Here is a 21,341-nt window from a genome sequence, read left to right as displayed (position 1 = left end):
TCAGTCACAGTGAGTCTCAACAGCTTGGAAAAGTAAAAAAAACATTCAAATAAACATATTTTCATTGGAATAACTTGCCAGTTTTAGGTTCGATAAACATCTCCTACCTCAAAGAATCACAAATAAAACTCACAAGCATGTGTGTACATTGTTCCCATTAAGAAGTAATCAAATAAAGCCAGGTTTTAAAAAAGAAAAAGTCCCAATTTTCCAGTAAAAACTTTTTTTTTTCTTTTCTTTTTTTTTGAGACAGAGACTCACTCTGTTGCCCGGGCTAGAGTGCCGTGGTGTCAGCCTAGCTCACAGCAACCTCAAACTCCTGGGCTCAAGTAATCCTTCTGCTTCAGCCTCCTGGGTAGCTGGGACTACAGGCATGTGCCATGATGCCCGGCTAATTTTTTCCATATATTTTACTTGGTCAATTAATTTTCTTTCTATTTTTTAGTAGAGACGGGGTCTCACTCTTGCTCAGGCTAGTCTCGAACTCCTGACCTTGAGTGATCCTCCTGCCTCAGCCTCCCAGAGTGCTAGGATTACAGGTGTGAGCCACTGCACCCAGCCAAAAACTTTTTTTAAATGGTTTCCTTTATTTATTTATTTGTTAGAGATGGAGTCTTGCTCTGTTGCCCAGGCTGGAGTGCAGTGGCATGATCACAGCTCACTACAGCCTCAATCACCTGGGCTCAAGCAATCCTCCCTCTTCAGCCTCCCAACTAGCTGGGACTACAGGCATGTGCCACCACACTTGGCTAATATTTTTTAACTGTTTTTAGAGTGGGGGCGGGGGGTCTCACTCTGCTGCCCAGGCTAGTCTCCAACTCCCGGCCTCAAGCAATCCTACCTCAGGCCTCACCTTCCTGAGATGCTGGGATTACAGGCTTGAGCTAGTACAACCAGCTCTTATTTTGTTTTGTTTTGTTTTTACAAGCAACACAGTCCATTTAGCTAAGATCGCTGGTATTTTAAGCAGCTGTTTGCAGCAGTATTACTAGAGAAATAGTTGGCAATACACAAATTACTGGGTGGGGGACCGGGAGGTGGCATGGCTTTGTTCAGTGAGGTGGAAAATTACCTCCTTTGCCTACACAACAGTCTATCTAGGAAGAGAGACGCAGATAGGACTTTGAGGTTCTTACAGAGAAAAGGATGGTATGCAGTTCTCTCCCAGCTTCTGATCCCGGAAGCTAGATGACCACTTTATGAAAACACCACAGGAAGGGGATTTAGGAGAGGCTGAGGGAATATCAAAGACTTTCTTGGCTTATCAAAAATGTTCAAAGAGACAGCCTTCTGCTACTGATTAAGCCCAGTTAAAAATAAGTTTCCCTTTAACCAAGTAAGATAAGGGTAGACTGAGAAAGAGCCCCAAGGGCTTGAGGTGCAGCAAGCCTGGGGCCTCAGTGCTAGATGAAAGTTGGGTTCGCTCACCAAGCTGTTTTGTAGTCAGGGTTAAGCAGTAAGAGCCATTTTTATTAAGCCTTACTGTAAGATTAATATTTGGTTTACATCACACTTATAAATGAAAGGTAAAGGAATAGTGTAAAGGAACCCAAACTTACTTCAGAGTTCTTAAACTTTTGGGGAATACAAACATTGTGCCTGACTGTATAAGCAGTTTGGGGAGATTACTGACACCCCACCCCCCATCCTGGGTGGATCCCTGAGTCCCGTGGAGCATCTATGAACCACACTTACACAGCTCTGCCTGGGTCACTTATTTCTAGCAGGCTTTAATAGCTGTTTACCTGCTATGATACATCTGTTTTGGTTTATTTCTATTTTTACATAAAGAAATAGAAGAAGATATATCAGCCATCTGATTTATCAGTCAGACTCTAGCCACCAGACAGAGATACATCGAAATTGCTGATTCACTTCTCTTAAGGAGTGAGAAACATTCTTAAGGAGTGAGAAACATTCACTTCTCTTAAAGAGTGAGAAACACAAAAGAGAAACATTTCAAGATGCAGATCTGTATCAAAGCCACCTTCCATATTCAGTCTAACAGGGTTAAGAGAATAACACCTAGCAATCTGTAACACAGCTAACTGCTCTAGCGAGGTATCTACGCTGCAAATCACGCAAAAGGCTAAATAACTGCGCTCACCTCACCAGCTCCGTGTGCAGTTCTGGTGATGTCAGGTACCCAGGGGTGCCAGCCTGGCTCCCTGGCAGCCCTTCGTTGCCCTCTGCTGGAACTCGGAGGGCTTTGCTCGCAGCGTGGTGGAAGTCAGCCACCTCAGTCAGACGCCTCTTCATTTCTTTCAACAAATTGATATGAGCAGCACTCTGAAAAAATCTTCTTCCAATACAACCATCTATGGGTAACCTTAAAAAATACAAGTACAGATCTATAACCTCACACTACAAGATGTGCTTTCTACATGGTAGAAAACAACAATTAGCAAGGCAATTTACTATTGCTAGGTATATACACCATTAAATTAATACCTATCATTTGTACCTCAAAGGTAATTTTGAGGATCCAACAACATGGTTATATGAAAGTAGTTGTAAAAAGAAATGCTATGCAAATACAAGACATTATCACTACTTAGAGGTACACAATAGATTGAAGATGGTCTCTGTCTTGAAGAACTTGCATTCTGGTAGCAAACAGAAGTGACAGAGAATTAACATCTATAAGGTGTTAGAGTGAGTTAAGGGAATGAAGGTGAGCTAGGAATTGAGGTGGGAGCTAGACAGCAATGGTTGGTAACAGCTGACAGTTTGGCCAACCAGAGTCTTCATATCCAGTGGAAAAGGCAACCCAATGGCTGCCAGACACAGCCTGGCTTTTGTTCACACCTGCACCACTTATCATAGGTCCCCTCACCCCAGCCCCATGACAGTCACACAAGCAGCCTCTGTTTGAGGCGGTTTCTCTCCCTTTACATCGCCAGAGGTTTAATGCCCAGTCCCAGGGTGTTGTCTTCATCACCTTGAGCATGAAGCATGGTAAAGAGAAGCTGCCACAAGATACCCCAAACTCAAGACGGATCCAATCTAATAAATCTTTAACAGAGAGTGAAGGAGATTCCTAGCCAGAGGACACCAAAGAATGAGTCTAAGTCACACTACACAGTCTAAGAACACACAGAATCAGAGCAGTGCGAAAGCAGAAATGGATTCACAGACAGTTACTACAATACTGGGTACCATACATACCCATATTGCGGTCCTGGGCGGTGAAGATATAGAAGGAAGAACTTCTGCCAAATGAGCGGCAGGAGAGGGTGATCGGAAGGTGTGACCAGAGCCTGGTGGGCCCAGCGATAAATCATCAGCCTCTGGAGGGACGGCACGATGGGGAGCTTCAGCTGGGCCTGAGCTTTCTAGGAAAAAGGAGGCACTTTGAGTAAACATAAAATGAACACAATTGCAAACAGTTAGTACTCTGAGTTTTCCAAATTAAATGCCAAACATTTTGTTTTCATTTCAGCAAGAAAAAAAAAGCCTTCTAAAACTCACTTCTACCCACCAGCTAACACTTTAACCTCCTGTGTTACAAGATATATGGGGCAGATTTTTTCCTGTCAAAACATTTCATAGACCCAGAACAGATCTTAAGAATTCTCTGACCCAGAGAATCAGAACAGATCTTAAGAATCATTTAGTTTAACCTCATGTCTATTAATATTTCTGAAATTTCTTTGTATGTATAATGCTATAGTGTAAGGGAATATAAAATAATATATTATTAATATATAATAATATAAAAACCCAAAGTAAATCACTATCAAACTTTATCAACCTTTTGAAAACTCTGTTTTTTTTTTATAGTACTTTGAGTTGCTGTTTTATGAAAATTTAGATTTTAAAAGAATGTTCAAGAATGCTGAATTCTTGACTGGCTCTGAAATCCAAAAGAAAAGTGAATACAATGGGACCCTAAAAGAGAAGGTCTTTAAATCTAAACCCTTATTCTAGTTTTTGTAACACTTCAGCAAGCCTAAGAATCAGCTAGGGAGTTTTAAAAAATAAATTCCTGGGCCCACTCCAGACTCCGAGACGCCAAATCTCAGAAGGTGAGGTCTAGGAATCTAATTTTTAACAAGCGCTCCAGGGAATTTTGATGCATATGGGACACATGACAATGGCTCTAAAGCAATGGCAATCCCCATCACATGTGCAATGAACACAGCCTTCAAGGATTAGGCGGTGACCCTCACTAAATCAATACTGAGAAGCAAGTATAGATTTCAATTACATAGTTTTCAGTATTGGTTTGGTTTTTGAGCTTTCCATACATTTACAACAAAAGAAAACACACAAGTCCAAAAGCTACAGTAGAGCCCATCAGCATCAAAGTGTAAGCCACCTTCTACAATTCAAATGCAGAACTGCTATTTGCACCTTCAGGGCTTGGTCTGGGGTGAAAGCACAGTTTATAACCAATTCCCCTTCAACAACTCTTCGGAGCTGGGAGTCTTCTTCAAAGATAGATTCCATGTTCAGTACTGTCCATGCAAACCAGACCTACAATGACACCAGGCAAAGGGAGGGTGGATGAGTAGCTAACTTCAACTGAAAAAATATACCCTGATATTCCACAAATTAAAATCTTTTCCAATCATCAGTCTCAATCAGCAAATATTTACAGTCTCTAAAATTTCAGATATAGGGCCAAGCATGGTGGCTCATGCCTTGCAATCCTAGCACTTTGAGAGGCCAAGGCAGGAGCTTAAGCTCAGGAGTTCAAGCCCAGCCTGAGCAAGAGCAAGACTTAAAAATAAAATTTGATATAAAATTAAATAAAATAGATCACTAGAAAATGTTAAATTCCAATGGAAATTTAGTATGAGAGGATGTTTGTTCACTCAACAACATTTACTGGGCAAATTCTATACGCATGAGGGACAGAAGTAAGGGCCACACATGAGCTCTGCCCTGAAAAAGTTTTCCATCTATTGAAGACTAGCATACAAGTAACTAAAATGTGAAGTGAGTATCGGTGTGGACTGAGTCAGGGGAGAAGTGCTATATCAGAGAGGGTGCTTTGAAGAGATTGGAGGGAACAGCATGCCCATAAGAGGGCCAGCAAGGCAGAGGCAAAGAAAGGAAAAGCCAGGGATGTTTCCAGGTAACAGCAATGAGTTTGCTCCAGCTCAATCACAAAAAAGCAGGAAGTAAGACTGAGAGGTGAAAGAATACTACTGATTTGAGTGATGAAACAGATATAATTTTACACATGGTATGAGAGGTGGTAACAATATGATAAAAATAATGCTGCTTCTGCTAATGATGATAGTAATAACAATGGCAAACGCTTAGTGAGCACTGATTATGTGCTAGGCACTGTTCTAAGTGCCTTCCATATAGGTGCAATCATTATTCCCATTAACAGTCGAGGAAACTGAGGACAGACAGGTAAGCAAATTACCCAAGCCACAGAGCTAACAAGTAGTAGAACCATGACTGAAGCCCAGGCCCTCTGACTCCAGCACCTAATCTGAACCTCTCTGCCACGCTGCTAGGCAGGCTCTGCAGTTAGGCCGACTGGAGACTGATCAAGAGCTGTCTGATCCAGAGCCAGCCCTTACCTCCAGTAAACCTCAGTGAGCTCCTCTGCAAAACACAGATGACAACAGTACAACCTCAGCAGAGGGCTTATGCGAAGATTAATCAAAAAGCATATTTTTATTAGGGAGGATAATAACAAGATTAAAGCTTGCAAAGATAACAAATGGTCCTCTCGACAAGTTTCCTACCTGAGTGGGCGTGGCCAAGCCCTCCACGAAGGAAGGAGTGATGTTGCCAGCCATGATCCAGCTCACCAAAGAAGAGAGCAGACTCCGGTCACAGTGGTAACCCAACGCGTTCTATACCAGGGAGAAGACATGGAGCACAGAGAGGAAGCTTTAAAAACCTTATCAATGAATGACCTTTTAGAGAGTATCAGCAATTGTCTTACTACAATGAAAGATTCTGATGAGATACAGATTTCAAGAATGAGTCCACTAGCAGCAATAGTTTCAGGTAGCACATTACAGCCAAATGTAACGAGCAGGGCTCTTCCCTGGTGTCCTCTCCTTTGACTTTCTGGCATCTGCACTAGTGGACTATGATTGTTGATATTAGACACCATTATGGCAAAGCTTAAAAAGGTAGTGGCCACAGAATATTACTGAGAATTGTGCTTTTGGGGGAACATTTTTAGAAAGCTCCTATCTGGCCAATGAATGAAAGATAAATAGTCTAACAGGTTTTTTACCTTATGCTGCTGGTAGAGTAGTTTCTGCACACAGTCTTCCTGCATCAGCTGAAAAGCTGTTTTACACAGGTGGTCCATGAGGAAGAGGATAGGTTGCTCTCGGTACCAAAGACGTTGGCTTATGAGAGCCTGAACCCAGAACTCCAACACAGCAACAGGACCCACCTCGTTGGGCTGAGTGCTTACAGATATGTGTGCCTGCAGAGAAAAGGCAGAGGTGATGTAAAAGGTAATAATTAGCCTCCCATTTTTAAAACTCCAGCCAAACAAAATCTGCCTCCACTACAAAGCCCAAATCTGTTGACATTCTTGGCCTAAAGCAATGAACCAAGTGATCTGAATGAACCAAATCATAACTATGTTAACACTAGAGGTTTTTGGTTGGGATGATAGGCAAGGGTCTATTTAAAGGCTCAGAAGGGCCCTTACCTGGATCATGCTGTTAAGAAGCTTCACGTTGTCCCCATGGCTGGCCCCTGTCAGATGTTGCGCCACCTTGTGGGTAACCTGCTGTGTGACACCCTGAGGCACGCCACTGTCCAAGTGTAGGAACAGGAGGAGGTGAGACAAAAACCTGCCAAGCACACAGGATGACACACTTTACCTTCCTGTCAGGAGTCAACAGAATTTCCAGTGGCTATTTACTTACAAGGAGACAGAAAAATATTAAATTGGTCCCATTTTTAGACTAAAGTACTGTTTAGGGATTCTAATATGTCTTCAGAAATTTCAAAAAATAAAGTTTTCAAACTTAATGTGGGTTAAAAGGAATTCTACTAGTTGCAGAAGTGTAACGATCCAAGATACGCAAACACATGCAAGTTAAAGAGCATGAGAGGAAAAACACACAACAGCACCACGATCCCCTCCATGCTCCTACCTCTGCTAAAAAAAGCAGAGACGTTTTCCAAATCATCCAGTTCCCATGTTTGCCTAGAGCCCAGCGTGCTAATTTTTAAAATAGATAAAATAAAATAAAAAGGTTCCTGGACCCTAACCCATTTCCAAAGTAAAGCCTCCAGGAGAGGAGCCTGAAATCTATATTTAATAAGCTCTTTTAGGTGATTCTCATCATTAGCAAGCATGAGACATACAATAAGAAAATCATGATGTTCCCCCTGTGTCCTTGGATGTACCTGTCCCCCACCATGCAGGGCTCCTCCTCCACATAGGGCCACACCTCCCCTTTCGTCACTCTTCAAGTGGCCCCAGCCAGATGCTCACCTCCCCACTCCCCAGACAGGTAGCTCTCTTCCCACCTTCATATGTATCTGTTTGCAACACTGCACTATGCCCACTGTACACAACTAAAAACAATGTAGGCCGGGCGCGGTGGCTCAGGCCTGTAATCCTAGCTCTCTGGGAGGCCGAGGCGGGCGGATTGTTCGAGGTCAGGAGTTCGAAACCAGCCTGAGCAAGAGCGAGACCCTGTCTCTACTATAAATAGAAAGAAATTAATTGGCCAACTAATATATATACAAAAAATTAGCCGGGCATGGTGGCGAATGCCTGTAGTCCCAGCTACTTGGGAGGCTGAGGCAGGAGGATTGCTTGAGCCAGGAGTTTGAGGTTGCTGTGAGCTAGGCTGACGCCATGGCACTCACTCTAGCCTGGGCAACAAAGTGAGACTCTGTCTCAAAAAAAAATAAAAAAATAAAAAAAAATAAAAACAATGTGTTCTGCTATTGTTCCAATGGCAAAGCCATTGCTGCTCAACATCAGCAGCACTATTTCCAGAATATCACAAAAACAACTGCTCTTTTAAACACTAATATGCTATAATTAGCAATCCAAGTTAAATGAGAAGGAAAAGATCTTTCATGATAATAAAAACAGAATCATTATTAGAATCACAGTTCATCAACCTGCACTCTAAAATGGGGTGAAGTTTTCTGCCCCATAAAAAATACACTATTGAAATATCATTCCCTTTATTTTACTTTAGAAACCAGAAGACACAGTCATTTATATTCACTAGGCTGTTTCTAAAGAATGGATAGAACATACTTACTGCTCATTCTTTAGAAGATAATACTGGCAAGGGTAGAACAAAGGTAGGATCTTATCCAGGACATGGACCACTGTTCTCAAATGCCTTGACTGGACCAGAATTCCCAACAGTGAGATGCCTTCTGCACAGAACTTCTCAATGCTACAGAGGAAGAAAAAGGCAATAAGCATATAAGGAAGCCAGTTCATAAAATTACATTCATCCAATGAGCAATTACCAGCCTACAATACCTGGATTATCTCAGGTTTCCAACATATTTTTTATACCCAGTCTTCACACAGAAATACTAGAACCAGAACTCTGAAGTTACAAAAGAACTTAAAAGTTCATGTATATTTTCATTTTGTAAATGAGGAAGGTGAAGTATCATGCCCAAATTCACAGAATTTCCTAGAGTTTTGATGGGTTCAAAAGGAGAACCTGGGCTTGCAAATTTCCAGAGTGCTACCACTACCACATTTTGTTTCTCCAACAGAGCTTCTGAGAGCCATAGAGGTCTCTCCTTGTCTGGATATTCACACAAGGTATTACAGTAAAGAGAAGATTCAAAAGTGAGCCCAATCTAAAAGTGAGCCCTGTCAGTACAGGCTGAGTATCCCTTTTCTGAAATGCTTGAGACCAAAACTGTTTCAAATTTCGGATCTTTAATCCAAAAACCCAAAATCCAAAATGCTCTGATGAACATTTCCTTTGAGCGTCAGGTCGGTGGACAAAAAAGCTTCAGATGATTTGGGAGCATTCTGAACTTCGAATTTTCAGATAAGGGATACACAACCTGTATAAATTGCAAAATTCTTCTAAAACCAATTTGGCATAAAAATTTTCTTATTCTTTGACTCACTTCAGAGAATCTACTGTTAAGAAATAATCCCAAATATGGGAAAAAATATAAAAAATGATCCATGCAAAGATGTGCTTTTCGACTTATTTATAAAACTCAGGCAGAAAATGATTTAAGTAAATTTTAGAAAAATCAATTCAATGGGAATTTTATTGCATAATTTATTAATACACATGATGACCAAGGGCAATGAGGAAAAATACTTCCACTATAATGATACTGGGGGGGAAAAAACCCACAAAATTTTATACTCAAGATTACAACTACTAGCAAAGTTATTTACAGGGTGGAAAACATAGGGACAACATCACAACAAAATGTTCACTGTACTGGTGTGGTAGACATGAATGGCTTTTTCTCCATTTTCCTAATTCTGAAATTTGGTTATACTGCTTTAATTCTAAGGGGAAAAATCATTTCAAAAAAGAAAAGTAATAGTGCAAAGGTTATGCCACAAGGGATGTATTTATAATGTTGAAGTAAAAAACAAAGGATATAAAATTATATATACATTATAACTCTAAAAAAGATCAAAGGAAAAAATACTGGATAAAAATAAACAGGAAAAAAATAGCAATTTTTTAGGGTGGGAATGATTCTGGGTGATTTTCTGACTACTGTTCTCTGTACTGTCTACAATGTTACATTCACATACAATGTATATCCCTGCCGGCTCCATCCCCAACCCCATGCCCATTCATAAGATTATTTTAAGTTATCAACAACTGAGGACAACTAATAAATCTGTGTCTCTCTTCCTTCCTAGCACAAGGCTGAACACTATGACTGATAGGACAATTGGCATCCCACTGAAATTATACATAATTAGGAACAAGATGTCAAAATGATGCTAAAAATGTGTGACAGTTAAGTCTAAAACACAAGAACCCGAAAGCACAGGTTAAAGAGGCTTTAGAAAATGGACTGGCTAGAAAAAAATTAATGCTTCAGAAGAAAGGGATCTTTAAAGAAAAGGATCTTTAACCAGCTGAGAAATTTATTTTTGCATTCAATTATTAAATGTACCAGATACAGTCTTCATTGCTAGGGATAAAATGATAACACAAGACAAATACCATTCCTGGATATCAACCTCATAGAAGTTATATGTAACTGGATCCCTGAGAAGATTAAACAAATAGATAACTTCAATATACTGTGATAAATGCCCCAATGGAAGAGATACAGACAGCTATGGGCTCCTACCAAACAGGCATGTGACCTGATCAGGCATTTCATTCTCCTAGACAGGCCAAAACCTTTAGTTAAGCAACTTGAGTTGGGCTGCCGCCACTTTTTTAAAAAATTCACTACAAGTGATCGATTCTTTTTATTTGATATTAGTCTTCAGGAAGAGAGTACGAATCTACTGCTGACGTGAACATTTCACTTTGAGTGACAGGTATAACTCCCTTCATAATGTAATAAGGTGACTTGTTGGCACAAATCTCACATGTGAATTCGGGCAGCATTTCCCCTTGATAAGCTACTAATTGAGGCTTATTATCGGCCCTAATTACCACTCAATAGGTTTGGTGGAGGCCCCAGAACTTGGGATGTGAAAGATGAGATTCTAGAACTACCATCTATAAGGTTCAGCAACCCTAGAGGTTCAGCCCCGAACACTGTACCTGTGGCCCACAGCTGTCATAGCTAAGGCTAGGTAACAGCCAATGGGCATGCCCGCTTTCACAGCCTTCAAGAGAGGATGAAACGTGGGTGACTCTGTCATGTCAGGCACAGTGCTGGAGAAGGGAACAGTTGGGCAACTCTGCTGTATTCCATGATCATTTTTGTGCAGTTTTAACCTCAAGATCAAATTCCAGGCCCATTGGTTAAATGAGGTCTCAGGTGTCTCTCCATATCGAACAATACTGGCCAAATATGAAACCTAAAACAATTATTTATTTTAAGCCACATTAGTTACACACAAATTAAATCAGTAAGTTCATCCACCCATTTCCTTTTGTGATCAACAATGCCCTCAAGAGAAAAGAACATACTACCTACTGGTCTTCAATCAATCTTTGCTGCACTGCATTAAAGCAATTTCTCACTCACAACTGACCACTTGCCAGTCACTTTGTTAACCTAACCTCAGTCAGCTCAAGCAAAAGTAATATAAAACTTGATACTCAACAAATGGCATGCTAGGAAATAAGTTGAACAATTAGGGTGAGGAGTCTTGTTTACAGCATTTGCCAGTTTTGGTGGTGTAAAAACTCCCACTGTGGCCAATTTCAAGCTACTAACAGTTTAACCACCTGCCTTGCAAAGTTCCTGAAAATTTAACAGTTAGTTCTCCCAAGCCAGTACAAGTGAGCTCTAGCACACCACTGTAGCTCAACACAAATTTTATAACATTAAAATGGTTATATAAAGGCTACCTCTTAAATAAAAATCTTTATCCAATCATGGAAGCTGATTTTAATATCTTAAGTTGACAGAAATGTTCTTAGGATATCTAAGAGTCCATACTTTATCTGCCCAGGCAATTTATAAATAAAGATTCATGTTCTCAATGCAGAAGAGAAGGAAATACCTGCTTCATACTTTCAGAAAGAAGCCCAGCGTATGGCTTCTGTGCAAGGTACTTCTGATAACCTTCAAGAACCATTAAAGCCACTTCAGTATGGACTGCTTGATCCAGATGCAAGGTACCCTTTTAAAGAGAAAAATAATCATAAATATATCATCTTGGGTTTTTTGTTTGTGGGCTTTTTTTGTACCTTTAAATCAAAATATTAGGCAGAATAGTAACGAAGGATCCTTGACACAGAAGCTAAATGTTCCAAAAATCACATCCCCTAACAGTTAAGTTATAAAATGATAGGAAAAAAATGAAATATTTGAAGAGCCATTACACTGCACCTAGATAAGTTTGAACCTGAGTCATCTCCTACTTTTGCCAAAAAAGAGTGTCTTTAAAGGTAATCTCCCATCACACCCAAGAATCTCTACAAAGACTTAGGTTAAAAGTACAGGGCATTATCACTAACTAGGAAGATGCTTAATTAGTACTAAATGGCAAGATATTTAATAGTTAATAAATTAAGTCTACATTCCCTTTTCTTGTTCTATCATCATTCAAATAAATAAGATACTCAGCAACACAAGTAAAATATTCCTCCTGAATCTGAAGGTACCTATCAAATTTCCCACCCCATCTTCCTTTGCAGCCTGAAGAAATACATTCCTTCACTCTCTCAGGAAGAGAGTTAGGCTTCCTAACTCTAACAAAGAACTGAGGAGACTTTCATGCAGCTCTCTAGGAAACCCTTAATAATAAACTATTATTAATAATAACTACACCAAGTACTTAATGTATGCCAAGAACTGTCCTAAATGTTTCATGTGTCCTAATTTGTTGCATCCTTTCAACAACCCTATCAAGTATATGTCTATTAATATCAAATTACAAATGAGCAACCAAGGCCCAGAGAGTTTGGGAAAAGTACACAGGGTCACACAGCCAGGAGAGGACAGAGTTGGGATAGAACCTAGGCAGCCTGGCTCAGAGCGCAGTCTCTTAACCAATGCCCAGTGTTTCAGAAGACAACTCTGGCATGACAAATTACAGGAGGAACAGGGACCAGAGGCAGTTAGGAGGAACTACGGTAACTAGCCAGAGATAAAACAACAGATACAAGTCATCTAAGGAAAAAGCAAAGAATTTTCAATATGGAACAATTTATCTTCATTTAGTGGTGGCTCACTCTGCAAAACAGAATTAGAAAGAAGATCCTAAACTCTGACACAGCTAAAAGAATTTGCAAACCTTGCAAATGATATTTAGAAATGTTCTGATGCATGTAGAACCTCGAGTCTCTAAGGAATGGGTTTTATACATACCTGCTCAGAAAATCCCCAATTCAGTCCTTCCAGAATAACACAGGCCAGTTTGTTCTTCACCACTGTCAGGTTGTAATTCAATAACCAATCCCGAATCACAGCTATCTCAGAGGCAGAAGGTCGCCAAAGATACAAAGGCAGTTCTTTAAACAAGTATAGAGAAACCTTATTAAAAAGAAAACAATAATCATTAAAATCAAGACTTAGAGACAATCCTATATTACAATACTAGACTATAAACTGCTTGCAAAAATTTTTCTCCAAAAGGAAATAGGTTTGATTTTTAGCAAGCAAAATGGAAATCATGGATAATCAAATCAAATGGGTGTTAAAACTGATGCTATGTCAGAAGCACATTTTGCAATCCTTTGTAAAGACCAGTCTTCTTTTTAATATGTAAATTGGTGTCCTTCAGCTTAGGTAAACCATCATAGTAAGATACAAATTTAAAGTTCTGCTAAATCAGGGGACATTTACTTCACAAAAAAATTTAGCACTTTAAATAATTATTTCTTCCATGGCATTTAAGAAGATATTTCTATTGGCTCAAAGCAACCTGGCGGGGTGGGGACAAGGAGTAGATGGGGCTATCATAGAAAAAGCCCTGGAGACATTAAAAGGTATACAAGGGAATATTACAAACAACTCTATGCCAATACATTCAACCAGTTAGATGATAATGGGAAAATTCCTTTAAAAACATAACTTACCAAAACTGACTAAAGAAAAAAAAAATCTGAATAGTCCCATATCTGTTAAAGAAATTCAATTTGTTATCAAAAGATTTTCCACAAAGAAAACTCCAGGCCCAGATGATTTCACTAGTAAATTCCATCAAATATTTAAAAAACAATTAATAGCAATCTTGAAAAAGAATTAATAGCAATTTTGCAAAAACTCTTTCAAAAAACAAGAGGGAATGTTTCCCAACTCATGTTATAATTTAAAATGTTCCTAAAACTAAAAACCTAATAAAGACATAACAAGACAATAAAATGACAGATCAATAACCCTAGTGAATATATACAAAAATCCTCCACAAAGTATTATCAAATTGAAACTAGAAATACCTAAAAAGGATAGCATGATGATCAAGTGGTTTTTATTCCAGAAAGAAACAATGATTCAACATTTGAAAATCAGTCGATGTAATTTACTACATTTAACAGAATAAAGGAGAAAAATCATAAGAGCACCTCAATGGATCCACAAAAAACACTTGAATACCCACTCATTAAAAAAAAAAAAAAATCCACCTCAGCAAACTGGAAATAGAAGCTTCCTCAGCCTAATATAGAGCATGAATGAAAACCTACAACTAACATTATACTTAACAGTGAACTTTTAAACCCTTTCCCCTATGATAGGGAATGAGGTAAGAACATCCATTCTCACTATTATACTTCTATTTAGTATTATAATAAAGATCCTAAAGTCAATGCAATAAGGCAAGAAAAATAAATTAATGGCATAAGGATTAGAAAGGAAGAATACATTTAAGAATTCTTATAAAAATTCTGAGCAAAATAGGATTTAAATAATATATTTTAAAATATATCTATGCTTTCACTGAAATTCAAGAGATCACTAATCTTACTTGAAGAGGTCATAGGGAACACACATAGATTTCACTAACAAAAGTAGACAGTGTCCTCTGAAGTGGGCCAATTTTTAAAATTATAAAATAGGCCAAAAGGAAAATATGACATCAATTTGCAGGTTGTCATCAAATATACCTCTGAGTTCTATACTTTGGGAACTCCCAAAAGGCTCTGTCCTGATCAGCAGCTACCCTAACCCAGAGCAATCCCCACACAGGATGTGCCCTCTCAGGCTGGGCCTTTAGAACAGAAAGTTATCTTCACATACACTCCAAGTACGTCACTGAAAGTTCAGGGTCCCTATCATAGCTCATTCCCAGACTTTGGAACTAGAGACTGATTCCAGACTAGCCCAAGGTCATTGTGAAAATCTTCAAAGCCATCATATTCATGTAAAGGCATGAGGGCTTGAACAAGTCCCTCCAAAAACCTCAGCAAGTTCACAGAGCACAATGGAACCCCCATGTATAAACCAAGAGTAGAGGTGGAAGAGGCAGGAAAATGGCTTGAGCCCAGGAGTTTGAGGTCGCAGTGAGCTATGCTGATGCCACTGCACTCTACCCAGGGCAACAGAGCAAGACTCTGTCTCAAAAAAAAAAAAAAAAAAAACCAACTACATGAAGATTGCAAAAGGGATTGTCACAAATGACAGAAATAAACTACAACTGTTGTCTTGCTCAACTTAAATTACTATGTACTTTTAATTTTGCTGCTGACTGATTTTAAATAGGGCCTTCTTTCTTAGTCACAGCTGTTTCTTCCAAGTATGAAACATAAGAATTATGAAAGCCAAACAAATTGTGAAATAAAAATTGTTAATTAACTACAGGCTGTAACAAAGCAAAAACCTGTTACCGAAGGAGTCTGGAAAGTCAGCTTTGAGATTTGACAGAAACAATCACAGCTCTTTATAAGCAGCAGCTAATCCCAGACTGGCGTGCTGAGTGGCACAGATCCTGGCAACACAGTAAGTGTTAGTCCCCTTCACCCTGCTGTGCCCTTGAGAGACACAGTCATTCCCGACAACTGTCCTATTTTAGCCATGTTCCACTCCTTCAGGACTTAAAAAAAAAAACAAAAACCATCAAAATCAGTGCTCTTACCATTCCAACTTGGTCAATGGTCTCTTGAACTCTATCCAAAAGGACAGAAATGATCTCAGGGTGAACAGCTGTGATGGCCCCTAAAAGCTCTCGACCAACCTTTGAAAAAGTCTCTCTGGTGGACAGGGTGACATAAGATACCTAAATGGGGGTGGGGAGAGATGGCACTTTTAGTATTAATTAGCAACCAAAACAGATTTACGTAGTTTTTTTCCAAGTAAAGCAGAAAGAATCTCACATTGAGCCTCAGTTCACACCATGTTCAAAAAAATGTCAGAACTTCATACAGCAAACTATTTACCCTGAGACTGGAAGGTGAGAGGAGAGGAAGGGATGGCAACTATTGATAACAATGACTTTGAGTGCAGATTCAAAAAGTATATCCCAAAGTAGTCAGTAGCAATAAAGCAGTCCCTTCAGTTTCAAAACTTCTCTAAGCTTGAGGAAATTACTAAAATGATAAAAATCAGAATGTATTTCATGGAAATGTCCATTCTCTCCTACAAAATAAGATCCCTAACTACAAGAGCTTCTAAAATACCAATATCTACCAACTCCTTTTGAACAATCTCTTTCAAACTATAGGTTACAATCCATTAATGCCAATGTTTGGCATTTCTTAATACAATGGAATAGACAGAAAAATAACAGAATAAAACAGAATAGAAAATTTAAGACTACATCACAGAAGATTAAATACTGTTTCAATTACATACACACAGAGGATCAGAATGTAATTTTTACTGTGACCACTGCTACCAGTGTGAAAACACTGGAAACATTATTCAAGAACACAAATATTACTGTAGCAATAATCTTGAGAATGTCATTTAGTGTATGTGAAAATACATCCCCAAGTTTTTCAGACCATGAAGATAGTATGAATACCAATCCATCAAGGTGTTAACCTCACAACGGTTACCAAGTATCAGTATAGGAACAGCTAAATTGAGTATTTGATCCTGGAAGAACTTTAGATCACCCAAGTCTGCTGTCATTTGCAAACTGGATTATTTGGGGAGGATTAATAAAACTCAGAGAATCTTCTTCAAACGTAATTTTACTAGAGTATAATTGAAAACTTTGAAGTAGATATTGTGTGTGAAGATAAACAGATAAATGTAAAATGTGCATGTTTTTTAAATATACATAAAACTCCAATGAAAGTTTTCGTAGCCACTTCGAGCTAGTCTCCAGACACTGAGGGGTCCAAAGTTCATTCTCATCCTCTGTTAGGGGTAGCTCAGTGAAAAAGTTAAGAAGGCAAGGATCTCACCCAGCCTGTCATTTGACAAATGAGGAAAATAAAGCCCAGGGTGGTAAATTATCTTTTCTGATGTGAGATGGACAATTAATAGCAAAGTTAAAACACAACTCCAGTCTTCTAACTCTTAGGTTCAATATTCTTTCTACCACCTCATTTAAATTGGCTTGGAAGCTAGGTTTCCAGGTTCTTGGCAAGAGCAGAGTTTGGGCTGGGGAGTGACAGAAACACAGTACAAAAACCACAAGTGTCAGGACAGACAGTATAGAATCTACAAGTGTCATACTGTGCTACATCGTCTCTTCCTCTCCAACATTCACCCATCAAATGTCAAAATACAGTAGTATGAAATGGAAGGGGTATAATTCGCATTTTCAATATTCCCTACAGCAAAATAATATTACTTGGATCCTCTATCCCCTTCCATAAGTGCAGATAAGTAGCTCAATCAGCCACATTTTTTAAAAAGCAATCCCCAAAGAACCAACATATGGACAACCCAAAAGAAAACATCTTTTAGTTGATTTATAAAACTTCATATTCTAACCTCGTATATCTCCAGAACAATAATTTTTATGAAGTCCTCATCCATGTCGGTTCTTCTGGCCTGAGCCATCTGAGCAAAGGTAGTCAGAAGGCAAATCTCTTCAGAGCTATTCATGGAAGAAAGACACTTCTCAAAGTTCGCAAAATGTTCTGGGTCTGCAAATTTATGTAAGAAAATTAGAGTGGGGAAAGAATAAATTTTAACCTATTAACACATTTTAGTACCTCTTCCAGAGAGAAAAAAAGATACAAAATTAAGAGATGTTTAGAAATATTTAAACATATAAAAGGTCTTTGTTCCTAAATGGATTTCCACAGGCATCAGGAAAAAGGCTGGCCCAGAGAGCCTCTGAAATTCCCAACAAACTCTAAATAAAATGTAATCTCAGAGGAGACAGTTAACATCTCTAAGCCTCGGTTTCCTCCTCTGTTTCAAAAGGCTACTTATTTAGAAGATTAAATGATGTGCCACTGGTGAAGTGCTTTGCTAACTGCAAGGCACTACTGCCACCACTATGAGAGTCACCTTCAAAGGCAGTACTGCCATTTTCAAGAGTACATCTGAAGCTACTTGGTGAACTGTCAGCCAGATGAATGAAGACCTTACTAATGAAAACCACAAAGACTAGCAAACTCCTTGGCACAAACATGGCATTCCAAACAAAAGAGATTTGCTTATAAAGAAAAACCGGGGGCAGAACAATAGTTATAACCATGACTGAAATATTGATGAATGTAATAAACGTTATATGTACATGTTTTGCCTATTTCTCTGAAGATGCCATGTAAGCAATATTACACTTTGTCACTAGGAGGCAGTATTCACAAAGAATTCTGCAATACAGGACAGAAAACTAGATGTTACAAAGTTTTATATAAGGAAGGGGAAAAAAAGCCTATCTGAAAAATACATCCCCGATGGAACTTTTCCAAGTAAGAAGGCAACAAGCCAATAATTCTTTTCATATTTACACATTTGAGAAATCAAAGGTAGTTCACCAAATTTCATGCATTTTCCAAACAACTCTATGTATCGGCCACTCACCAAACCAATTTTCATTTCCCATCCACAAACTGGGTTTATAATGGAAATTACCATACAGAGCATTCCCAGAATAATAAAAATCAAAATTCTCATTCTAACTGACAATGTTTAAGCTTCATATCAAGGGAGAGGTCCTACATTTTAAAGAATTCTGTAAAAAGAACAATGAAAAAGACAAATAACTTTCTAATTAGCTTTTAAAACATTAACTTGAAAAACAAACAAGATAAACTCATTTCTATTTATCATTAAATTTATAATTACACTCTACTAGTAGTTAGAAGATTGATCATACTAGAAACAAACAAAAGAATCCAAATGAAAGCAGGCCAATTATTAACAAGTACTGCTAAGAAGTCTGCTTGTTAGGTAATGTTAAAATTAGTTAAAATTTGCTCTTTGGAAACTGTCGTTTTAGCATCACCCTGTCCCCATTACCACAGATAAATAAAAACTGGCTATAAAGAAAATGAACTTCTGGCATTTGTTAAATATAGAGCATGTTAGGAAAGTAAAATAAAAAGTCTTATTCTTCCACAAACAGTAAAAATCAAGCCTCCCAACAAAATTAGGTATACAAAAGATTAGGCAAATGAGAAGATGAAAAAGTACTAAATTTGAGGAGGAATAAATATTACAAAGCCCTGACTCTCAAGGTTAGAACCTGATAAGGCAGATGAAACTTCTCTTCCTTGCCACAGTAACTCCTGGGTCAGATGATACAGGTCTTAAGAGAGATTTAAAAAAAAAAAAAAATGCTCTGGGTGCCTGGAATCCAGAGAGAAAACTTCCAGCAGCAAGATCCAAAACTCCAGGGTGAGGCAAGCCTGGTACTACCTCTTCAAGTTTGGAACCACATCCACTCCAGAGCTGATCTGTTGACAGCTACAACTGCCACAAGTGCTAATAAGGAGCCAGGCAGATAGTAAGCACTGGATGAAAGGAGATGACACTACAAAGGAGACCTACCCAAGACCAAACTGTATGAGGGAGTGCTGGTAACCATTGCAGGCACTTCCAGGGGAAATGTCTGTTTTCTGTGTTAACTATTTCACCCACAGAATTAGCAGCCAGGGAACAGACAATGGCTGGCAGGTGCTCTCACCTAGCTCACCCCAAAGCCCTGGTCCAGCCATGGCAACAGTCTAATGGAAGCACCTCCCTCCAAACAGTGGAGAAGCATTTTATGAAACAGAACAACATAAAAGGGTCCAGCACTACCACTAAAAAGACAAAAAAGGAAAAACAGAAAGAGACGAAAGTGGATTCATGTAGAACCCAAAAAAAGAAAAAACAGAAACAAAAGAATGAAGACATCAATAATCCAGAGAGGAAAAAAAGAAATAGAGAAGAAAAAAACAAATCATGAATATCTGCAGAAACTACCTTGCAAATAGCAGAGATTCAATAATTTTTAAAGTTTTTTTGAAGTTTATTGTTTTCTTTTAAATAATAAAGACATTTAAAAATTTGGAAAACAGAATTAGCTTTTGGTATTTTTTAAAAGCCTGTTCGTATTTTGGTATATTTTCTATCAGATTTTTTTTAAATGTATAGAGTAATTCTTAAAAATCATTATAATATATGTCCAATTAAATAGGCTGATGTTTTTCATTTTTAACCTTATAATTTTGTTATAAATAAATACCCTAGAATTTAGTGGTGGTATGACAATAAAACTTACCAGGTTTTCACCAACATTAAGTTTTTAAAGTGTACCTATCTAGTTCATAAAACAATACAACTTTAAAAAAAAAAACAGGAATAAAAGATATTAGTGGAACAACCAGGCACAAAATCTTAACAAATTTCTAGACAATTACTACATATTTGTTAATAGGACTGTAAACCAGAATAATTTCACACACACATGCAAAAAGTACTTTCTAAAAGTCAGAATACTGTACTTATTGATACCGTTTAGGACTAATCAAATTTGGATTTCAGATATGTCAGTTGCTATGTAATAAACCAAAACAAGAAATCAGTCTCTCAAACTTCAAAATCATTACACGTGAGGACAGAGTAAAACATTTTCTCCTGGTCCCTCTAAAAGTAAAAATGATGCAATGAAGAGAGAAGCCCACAAAGGCAGGGAGGGCTGGACTCTGCCCACTCGGGCGGGCCGTACCTTGGAGCTGCTGCTTGCACTGCGCGGGCTGGAGGACGGAGCAAAGCTGCTGCAGGTTCCCGCTCTCCACCTGGTGCATGAAGTAGAAAAGCTTCCAGAGCATTTGGACCGACAGTGTCCCGAAGGGCATTTCGGACATAAACAGCCAAATGCCAAGTCTGTATTTTTTAAAAAGAGCAGGAATAATTTCATCTGTTAGTCAGCTTCACCACACTAAGAAAGTACATAAACCTTCAGCTCTCACAGAAAAAAAAGATTCTTAAATGACACTACCAAAATTTGCACATGCTTTTGGGTCATAAATACCTCCAGGATAGATGCATAAATACCTCCAGGATAGATGACACCCAGTGACTCCTCAGTAGTCACTGAAGTTCATACTCCTCAGCCCCACATTCAAAGGCTTCCACGATACACCTCTGGTCTGTATTGCCAACCAGAACCTTCTTTGCATAGAGAATATACTTGCATTCCAACAAGCCTGAAGAGAATCCCCTACACCTCCAGGCCAATGTCCCTCCATATGTGAAGCCCTCCTGTGATTTCTTCCTTGGCACTATTATAGAACTCCATTCATACCTGACTTTGGCAGTCTCAGTGGTTCCCACACTGCAGTAGCAAAAAAATCACCTGGAGACTTTGAGAAAATGTAGATTCCCCAGCCCCACCTATAGATCTTGCTTTTGTAGGTCACAGCTGGGGCCCAAGAATTTGCACCTTGTACAGTCACCCA

General features: G+C 38.7%; 1 protein-coding gene across 2 annotated transcripts in view; it reads right to left on the bottom strand.

Moving 5' to 3' along the window:
• The window catches only part of EPG5 (ectopic P-granules 5 autophagy tethering factor), a 98,877-nt gene that overhangs the window by 51,490 nt on the left and 26,046 nt on the right, over nucleotides 1–21,341 (bottom strand). For both annotated transcript variants that reach the window (XM_012790312.2, XM_012790313.2), the window contains exons 11-23: nucleotides 20,609–20,766; nucleotides 17,434–17,588; nucleotides 15,623–15,763; nucleotides 12,919–13,083; nucleotides 11,609–11,728; nucleotides 10,698–10,957; nucleotides 8,226–8,366; nucleotides 6,644–6,788; nucleotides 6,215–6,412; nucleotides 5,712–5,822; nucleotides 4,357–4,479; nucleotides 3,169–3,335; nucleotides 2,108–2,329 (exon numbers count right to left, since the gene is read on the bottom strand). In XM_012790312.2, the coding sequence (XP_012645766.2) occupies nucleotides 2,108–2,329; nucleotides 3,169–3,335; nucleotides 4,357–4,479; nucleotides 5,712–5,822; nucleotides 6,215–6,412; nucleotides 6,644–6,788; nucleotides 8,226–8,366; nucleotides 10,698–10,957; nucleotides 11,609–11,728; nucleotides 12,919–13,083; nucleotides 15,623–15,763; nucleotides 17,434–17,588; nucleotides 20,609–20,766 (2,106 nt within the window). The remainder of the gene's footprint in view (nucleotides 1–2,107; nucleotides 2,330–3,168; nucleotides 3,336–4,356; nucleotides 4,480–5,711; nucleotides 5,823–6,214; nucleotides 6,413–6,643; nucleotides 6,789–8,225; nucleotides 8,367–10,697; nucleotides 10,958–11,608; nucleotides 11,729–12,918; nucleotides 13,084–15,622; nucleotides 15,764–17,433; nucleotides 17,589–20,608; nucleotides 20,767–21,341) is intronic.

The sequence above is a fragment of the Microcebus murinus genome, chromosome 17 (genome assembly GCF_040939455.1).
Source record: "Microcebus murinus isolate Inina chromosome 17, M.murinus_Inina_mat1.0, whole genome shotgun sequence".
Taxonomy (NCBI): domain Eukaryota; kingdom Metazoa; phylum Chordata; class Mammalia; order Primates; family Cheirogaleidae; genus Microcebus; species Microcebus murinus.
This window is presented reverse-complemented; position numbering and strand designations above follow the sequence as displayed.